Source organism: Sesamum indicum, linkage group LG4 (genome assembly GCF_026168435.1).
Source record: "Sesamum indicum cultivar Baizhima isolate 11 linkage group LG4, ASM2616843v1, whole genome shotgun sequence".
NCBI lineage: Eukaryota > Viridiplantae > Streptophyta > Magnoliopsida > Lamiales > Pedaliaceae > Sesamum > Sesamum indicum.
Window position 1 is genome coordinate 15,890,547 of NC_142660.1, and position 9,623 is coordinate 15,900,169.

Below are 9,623 nucleotides of genomic sequence, written 5' to 3' on the forward strand. Positions count from 1 at the left end.
GGGTCAGGATCGTCGAAGCGGGTCGAGTAGCGTGCGGATATTAAGCACAACTCTGTAATAGACACCAATTATTAAGTGTATTTATGTCCTTTTTCAGGTAAGTATGATATACCCCTATTAACTTGCCTTCTAGATTTAGTTTTTACGTGAACTAAATAAGCAGTGAGACACGCCTTACAACTCGTACGTAAAAACATTAGGTCAGAAAATTGCTTAGGGAAGAGAAAGGTGAAACAAATAACGAATATGCGCAAATTGTGTTCCGGAGTCGTGTTAATCAAATTCCAAAAGCGCTATTCCATCATTTTGAGAAGCCCAATAACTAAACTTGGGAAATATACTGACCCATTACACATAAGAGAGGCCCAAATAAAAGATCTGATATCTACGGTCCATCATTTTCTTGCAGAGCGACAGCCGTTGGATCCTATTAGAAAATCCGAATCTAAACCGTTAATTTTAGGTCACGCCATTTGTTGATGCTATAAAATGCTGGACGCTCCACCAGTTTCTCCACTGCGCATTAGGGTTTTACCTCCTAAGCTTTAAGCCAAAGAGCCCCAAAATCTGAATCGAAGAGGTTAAAGAGACGGCGCCGCCGCTGTCCGCCTTGACTTAGCCACCGCTGCTGCGTCTTGGCCCTCGTTTTTGTATCTCTTCCGTTCATTTTAGGGTGTTGTATTATAGACAAATATACTAGGTAGATACACTTGTTATAGTTGTGAGAAATGGCGCCTAAGCTTTCAAAGTCCGAGAAGAAGGTCGTTTACGACCAGAAACTCTGCCAATTGCTTGATGAGTACACGCAGGTTCTGGTGGCGGTGGCCGACAACGTGGGTTCGAACCAACTTCAGAGCATTAGGAAGGGATTGAGAGGTGACTCTGTGGTTCTTATGGGTAAGAATACCATGATGAAGAGGTCTATTCGGATGCACGCTGAAAAAACTGGAAACAACGCTATCCTTAACCTAATTCCTCTCCTTGTTGTAAGTCTGAAGCTTCTTATTGTTTCTTTCTCCGCATTGGTTCATCTTTTAGTTGTTTTGGGAATTTATTGATGCTGGGCTGCGGTTGACGAATTGGTTTATTGATTGACTGAAAATAAGGGACAAACTTCTCTTGCATTTCTGTTTGTAAACAATAGTATTAGAAGAATATGTTGGATTCGTCTTTGTTTTTTATATGAGTCAGTATACATTTTTTAAGACTGTTGCTAAGGTCAAATCGGAATTAGACGAGATTTCTTATTTTTCGTATAATTATGTAGATGGTGGGAAATTTATTAATTTGTTTATGTTGATCGAAAAATGTGTGAAAGCTCTTAACTTGTTGACTCCTATTGGACAGGGCAATGTTGGGCTGATCTTCACCAAGGGTGACCTGAAGGAAGTCAGTGAGGAGGTTGCCAAGTACAAGGTGATCTAGTCAAACTTAGTCATTTCTTGTTCCTTTGTATATATGTTCAGTTGATTAACTTTACAACTGCAGTAACTAGTTGTAAATGCATGATTATGAAAAGTGTATTTCTTTTACCACCCTGCCTGCTTACTGATTATCCCTGTTTTTGATTTTTCGTCTGAGCGTTTATGCTCTTTAAATTTTGTGAATGAAACCTTTTGTCATGTATATAGTTTCAGTTTGTCTAAAAATGTGGTTGTGGTTTAATGTTTTCCTTGTCTTGAACTTCAATAGTTATATATACTTTGCCCTTCTGGCTAACACTTGTAAATCTTTTGCCTGTGATTTAGAAGAGGATTTTATGAAGGCTATATAGTTTATAATGCTTGAACTGTTAAGTATTCTTCTGAAACCAAGTTTAGGCTAAATATTTCTATTTTTCCTTTCCTTTGAACTACAAGGGAAAGTTACACTAACATTGCTTGCGGATTATACTCTAGAGACAGCACCATTTATCATACCAAGTTTCCATGATCTATGACATTGTTAGCTGTACTTGTAGAGTTTGCTTCTAAAATGCATGTTTTATCCTTTGATTATCTTTCTGTTTCTGATGCTGGTATTCATCTTTTACAGGTTGGAGCACCTGCTCGTGTTGGTCTGGTGGCTCCTATTGATGTTGTTGTTCCACCTGGCAATACTGGTCTCGATCCATCACAGACTTCCTTTTTCCAGGTATTTATTGATTGAGTGATGTTATTAGTTCCCTTTGGTGCATAGCCTTCCATCTGTAAGATACCACTACATGTTTTCTCTGCCTCCAGGTCCTCAACATCCCAACCAAGATTAACAAGGGTACTGTTGAAATTATCACCCCTGTGGAGCTTATCAAAAAGGGTGAGAAAGTGGGTTCTTCTGAGGCTGCCCTGCTTTCAAAACTTGGAATTAGGCCCTTCTCTTATGGTCTTGTTGTCATCTCTGTTTATGACAATGGATCTGTATTCAGCCCTGAGGTGCTTGATTTGACTGAAGATGACCTCATTGAGAAGTTTGCCATGGGAGTTTCCATGGTTACGTCATTGTCACTAGCCATTGCATACCCGACCCTTGCAGCTGCACCACATATGTTCATCAATGCATACAAGAATGTTTTGGCTGTTGCTGTTGCAACTGATTATTCCTTCCCCCAAGCTGATAAAGTCAAGGAGTATCTTGCGGTATGTGTTGCTATCTTTTGTTAGCATTTTATATTGTGGTTCACCATTTCGGTTGCTAACTCATTGATGTGATGTCTGCGATGCAGGATCCCAGCAAGTTTGCTGTTGCCGCTGCTCCTGCTGCGGCTGCCGACTCTGGAGCTGCTCCTGCTGCTGCTGCTAAGGAAGAGGAGAAGAAGGATGAACCTGCTGAGGAGTCTGATGATGATATGGGTTTCAGCCTTTTCGATTAAGTTAAATTTTGGCTTTGAATTGAATGGTTTGATCATGAACTTGATAGGTTGCTCTGTTTTCAATTTCTAAAATGTCGTACACTTTTAGACCAAATTTTGAAGTCTTTTGTTAGAAGTATGTTCTCCCTTTTGTTTATCCTGAATTGCCTTTCCTTTGGTAGCTATGAAAACCATACAGTTTACATTTAGCGTTCGGTGCAAGAAGTGGGAAGTGAAAGTGGGAGGGGAGACTAAGAAATATACATAGTGTTTGGTTTCGGAGATGGGTCAAAACATAGTAAATATTTGTTTTGATTTGTTTTGGAAGCTTTTGTGGTGTTTTGACTCATTTATTTTTGGTCAAAATAAGTTTATATACTGATTATAGGTTTTACAATTAAAAAATTCTATACGTACTCGTACATATATAAATATATATAAAAGTATATGATTTGATAAGGAAAGTAGTTTTTTTTTCACTAAATAATATTAAATATGTCATGCTTATTTTATATTATTTTTAAAAATAAATTTTAACATGCATATTATTTTTTATACATATTTATTTATTTTTATAAAATACAATAAAATAAGTTCTTCAGAATTAAAGAAATGTTTTAGATATTCTTGATGTTCGGTGCGACGAAAGTAAGTTGAGAAGAAAATATTAATTTTTCATTATTATTTTTTTAAATAAGAAACAAATATACCAAAATGTATTTAATATGTTTTAATTGAACTCTATTGTACGGGTCCATATGGCTTAAACTTATAAAGTCTAATATTTTTGTAAAATTTTGAATTAAAGGTATATCAAATTTAATGGGCCCATGAAACAACATATAACAAAAATGGGTGTCCGGGTGCCCTAAAAAGAATTGGTCCAACAAAATCTCTAGGAGTAGATGGCCCTAAAATTCCACTTTTACCAAACATGTATAGTGGGAAAAAACTAAAGAACAAATAATAAATTACAACGATTTCTTATTAAGTGTGACATAATTATGAATATTTTATTATTTCATAGGTAATATCGAACTATATAAATAATATAGGGTCAAATTCCTTGTGTTATGAAATATGTTCAAATAAATTTATATGAACAAAGGTGTCAATTTAATTTTCTTCATATATTAATAGAAAAATTGACTGTTTAGTTTAATAATATTTCTACTAACTAATATAATTGTTGATCCGTACATAATAAATAAACATGCGTGATTGCAAAAAAAGAAAAAAAAATCTTAGTCATATAATTACAGTTTTAATGATATAGGAAATTATTGTAATTAGATAATATAGCAAATAAAATATTAAATATAAATTTTAATTATGTGAATGCTAAATTTCATTATTTTAAAAAATTATGCAAATTATTTAAAAAAGCTAATATCAACTTGAAAATGTGGAATATTAAAAATAAATTAAAATCAGTAAAGCAACGAGAAACACTCACAAGGTGATCTTCTAAGTAGTTTAAGAAATAAAAGTTGATATCCTAAACACATAAAAAGTATTTTTTTTTTTTGTGCCAGAAATTGAAAAACGCTTTTTTCAAACCACTCGCAAACACTCCTAAATCAAAGACACCTATGACATATCATAATATGTCTATTCGTCTTAAAGTTTCAGGATAATTCTTTCCTTTATCATTGAGGAGCGCAAACATAACTAATTATTCCTTACTTGAGTAGTGAAGTTGAGGTCTCACAATTAAAAGGTCATAAGTTTGAGTACTATATGTATGTTGTATTGTTGTTAGTGTACTTTTAATAATATATATATATATATATATGTTGTTTCTTTATTTGCTTTGAAGTTGTTGGTTAATTTATAAATGGTTGATTGATTTAGAAATATTGTTATATTTCTTACTGAATATTGTAATAATATGTCGGTTACTTTAAAAATATCAATATTTTTCAAAAAAAAAAAAGAAGGAAAAAAAGAAGGCAAACATGTGGAGTACATATATATTTAAAAGATGAATAAAAGATAAAGACCAATGATATAATTCAGGGTATATTACATTGCCACCCTTTATGATTAAATTCAAATAATACCAATATTTTCTGCTTTTTAGAAAATTACAAATATATTCCTTTAGGTTGTAGTTGTCATTACCAGTGCACCCGATATTTTTCAACAAAAGTTTAAATAAACACCTCGTGAGGGACATTATACTAACACCTATAAAGGGGGTGTACCTATAATTTTGTAAAGGCAAAAGGCCTTGGTGTATTTGAATATGAGCTCAAGTGATATTAATATAATTTATCCTATCGTATAAGTAGGCTTAATTGCAAATTTGGTATTGTAACTATATAGTCATGGCATTTTAGTCATCTAACTTGTTATAGTTGTAAAATGGTCCCTCACACACACACACACACATATATATATTTTCATTTCATGACAAAATTGGTTAGAACTTTTTAAAGTTGGCCGAAAAGTTGCATGTGCCTTTAATGATCAGGAAAACACATCTTATTTCCTAATTTTTGCTGACGTGGCGTTGTCCTCTTTTTGTGTGGGTTTTTACATCAAATACCACTTGCCACGTCAGTAAAAATCAGCCAATAAGATGTGTTTCCTCAATCTATAACCAGCAAATGACAGACACGTAGTACGGTCAATCAATTTAATCTTGAAATTAAAAATAAAATTAAAAAAAGACATGAAGAATTATTTTACAACTCTAACAAATTATAAAACTAAAATACCAAATTAATAATTATAATTATAAGACTAAAAATAGATTTAAGTCAAAGACACACTTATCAAATTGCATGAAAACTACAAAAGATGCCGAAAAATTTCAACATTCTACAGATGAATTCAACCTTATAAATAATTATCACGTTTTGATAATTCAAAATGAGGTTCATTAATTTGAAAGTAGAAATATTGCATGGAAATTGGGAGAGGGTTCATTGAACACATTTGGAAGATGATAAAGGTTTGGTTAATACTGAAAATGTGTGAAAAGGGAATGCATCAGCATTTGGTTTACCAGTTACATGCAAACACATGGGTGGTGATGGTGTATTGGATAAACATCCAATCTTCCCATATTCATATATCTGCCAACTTCGGATCTGTCTCTTCTCATTTGCATTTCTTTTGAAATCATTTTTATCTTATCTGCTTTGGATGAATCAACAAGTTGCGTTTTGGGAACTATATGCTTTTTGAAATATAGTTTTGGGTCTCTTTTTCCTTCTTCTTCTGTTTTTTTTTTCTTTTAAGAAAAAAAATTAAATTTGGTGTAGTTACGTGTTCTACTAGACGAGGAGTTTAAGTGACTTGTAAGCTTCGAAATTCTCTTTTTCCTAATTAAGCATCTTTGGGGACAAAATCATAAAGTTTATATAAAGTCAAAACGGTAATACTTTACGCTTGCTGCCCACCTTATCATTTAGGGTCGTTTGAGAAAATGGAACTATATGTCCGTTCTCACATTGTACACTGTATCATTTACGACGGTGTGTGGGAATGTGATCATGCGCCTGTCCCAAGCCCCTGGTCTGGGAGGCTGATGATGTATGTGCAAATTTCACATCAGTTGTTGATGAAAAGCCTATTGAGATTTTTTTCTTTTTTTTTTGGACAAAACCACGAGTCTCATATTAAGACAAAATAGATATTACCTCGTACAACGAGCCATCAACTACAAAAAATAAAAAAATAAAGTTTTTAATGTCGTAATGAGATTTTAACCTAGCAGTTAAGTTAGGGATGCACACAAAAAAAAATTATGAGATTCATATAAAGTAAAAGCAAATAACACGTCGCTTAATAAGACACTGATCGTGCCGCATATTGCATTAAAAAGCAAACTTTTTTTAGTTTACCAATGAGATTTTAACCTACTTTTGCTAAAACTAATTATTTTAATATTAATTATATTTTAATTAATCATACAACAACTAGACTAAATTGGGCCTAAGTATGTAAACTTGTTATATGATTTTTTAGTTTAATAATCTTGTGTTTCTAGTCTTCCCTCAAACAACTGCCTATAAAATATACAATAGCATATAATCCATGCTATGCATAATTACATACTTTTTCTTATTTTAGAATTTGAATTACATAAAATGTATAAAACTAATTTGTATAAAAAAATATTTAATTTATAATAAATTATTAAAAAATAAATATAATTTTTCATTCAATTTTTTTTTTCCGACAACAATAAATTTCATAAATTGTATTGATAAACATATCTATTAATAACACGACTACAGCTATTCGGATCATCCAATAAAGAGAGATGCCTTTCTGATAAACAGTGTCTCAATAAATGGATTGGGTGATATGTACAACAAACGTCCAAAAGATATAGGAAAAAACCTCTTTGGGGCCCACGTCCCAACAAATCAGGCACTGACAGTTGCGTGATGGGAGATGAGATGCCTTTCATGATTGGCTAAATCCCCATCACAGCTGTTGTTTTGTGCTTTTAAGTATTTGTTCTGTTTATGATGAATGAATGGGCAGAATTTTGATAATAAATATGTTTCTTCTTGTTATCAATGAAAAAATCATACGATAATACTTTTTTTGAATATGACCCATACTTTTAATACTTCAAAAACTTAGATACATTAAACAAATTAAATGTTAATTAAATAAATACCCGTCATAAATGGATAAAATTTAGAACATCTCAATTTAGTGCTAGTTAGATATTTACTTTTGAAAGCTAAATAGGTCTCGTCTATCAACTACGATAACATTGATATAGTGTACATATAAGAGGGTAGATGCATATGGTACATTTGATTTTTTAAAATTATATAATATTGGGAGTAGAGGTTCGTTATAAAAATAAGGTAATAATGTGAATGGTCTTCTTCCTAAGATAAGTAAAGAAAGTAAGAAAGATTATTGAAAATCTGCCTATACTGCCCCTCAAGCTGGAGCGTGTATATCAACCATGCCCAACTTGTTACACAAGTCTAAAATGCTTTCCTAGCAAAGGCTTAGTGAAAATATTTGCAATTTGTTCCAACGAGGGGGGTAAATGGTGTACTAATACTTTATCTCGTCATAGCTTCACGAATGAAATGACAATCAACTTCTATATGCTTAGTTCTCTCATATAAAACAGGGGTGAGGACAGTTGAAGACATGAAGTCCCCCTCCTTCAATGCTCCAGCTTACACATGAAGCCCTTTGACAAATGATCGAGCACGCCTTAGCACAAGTCGCAATAAGAGCATTCACCCAGTACATCATAGAACATGCGTTGCCCCCCCCGACCCCTTGTCATATTCGCAGAGGCCAAGATGCTCATTGACTCCTGATGACCGCGAGCTAAGGTTCAGAGATGCCCAAGAGAGGATAAGTTATGCAGAAGTGAACAATCGAACTACATGGCTAGAGGACAACTATTTTCCTCCACCACCTCTTAAAGGAAGCATGCTTGAGGACATTTACTTTCCCCCACCTCTCTAGAGGGGATGCCACCAAAGAGAGAATGAGCTTAAAGAGAAAAGAGAGGGCAAGAGAATCCCCTACCTAAATCCCCTAGCCCCATGAGAACAAGGGGGCTCCCAATCCTCTCGCTGGCAGTCGCACCCCAAGGCGCAACCCATTCGCGCCTCATATATTAGCAGAAACTATTCAACCAGGGATCAAGATTCCACACTTAAGTGAATATAACGGAGTGGGCATCCCAAGACCACTGGACCAATTCCTAGCTGAGCCAATTTTCTAAACATCAGTAATGCGGCCTACTGCAAATTATTTCGACCTACTCTTTCCAAAAAGGCGATGGCATGGTTTAATCAATTATGCCCAAGGATGGTCAAGGCTTTTGAGCAATTATCGCAGTGCTTTCTGTATCATTTTGCGATCAACGAGCAATACCCCAAAATCGTGTCATATTTGTTCACAATAGTCCAATGTGAGCATGAGAGTCTCAGGGAGTATGTTTTTTTTAGAGGTTGTGCTTGAAGTCCCGCACATGGACCCCGAACTTTTAGCAAGTATCATGCAACCAAATATAAAGAGTATCAGGTTCAAGAAATCAATACAGGGAAACCCCCAGCTACCAAGGAGGAGTTATTGACAAGGGCGGAAAAATAATAAGGATAGAAGAAATTACATGCACAGGGCCGATGACTCCAATGAAAAGAAGGTTGACCGAGGAAAAAGGAGTTATGCCTCCAATGGCAGAGGGAGGCAGACGAGAGTGTACACATATGCCCCCAAACAACTTAGCATATTACACGTTGTTGAGCATTTTGCGAGCTAAAATCCTTGCCATTGCAAAGCAATAGGATCTAGTCCGTTAGCCGCCGCTCATGCAAGAAAACTCTAAAAGGATGAAGTCTGATTGATTTTGCCAGTTCCATGAAGATAGAGGGGATAACACGAAAAATTGTTATAATTTGAAAGACAAAACAGAAAGGTTGGTACAGGAAAGACATTTCAATGAATTTTTGGCTCACAAAGAAGAATGAATTGTTTTGAAGAATTGAGATAGGACAGAAGACCAAATATTTAGTGATAAAGAACTTCGAGATGTACAACTTTCTTTGTGATCGCTTTCCCAGGAATAAAATATAAGATATTTCTTATCTTAACATCAAATAAGTAATTTTTATTACTACATCATCCTTTGAGAAGAACCAAAACACCGCTTTCTTGAGGTACCATACGTGATACCCTGAAGTTAAAAGAAAAACAACTTATTTGAGATGCCATAAGCAACACCTCGAAGTAATAAAAAAAATGGCTTCCTTGAGGTGCCACATGCGACACCCCGAAGTCAAAAGAAAAACGG

The 9,623-nt window shown here is 34.3% G+C and overlaps 1 protein-coding gene across 1 annotated transcript; it reads left to right on the forward strand.

The window, feature by feature from the left end:
* The first annotated feature begins 495 nt into the window (after positions 1-495).
* On the forward strand, positions 496-2,984 carry LOC105160899 (large ribosomal subunit protein uL10). The gene is made up of 5 exons (XM_011078417.3): positions 496-986; positions 1,348-1,416; positions 2,035-2,133; positions 2,223-2,615; positions 2,702-2,984. The coding sequence occupies exons 1-5, from the start codon at positions 729-731 to the stop codon at positions 2,846-2,848; spliced, it is 966 nt and encodes a 321-aa protein (XP_011076719.2). The 5' UTR covers positions 496-728; the 3' UTR covers positions 2,849-2,984.
* Positions 2,985-9,623: the final 6,639 nt, after the last annotated feature.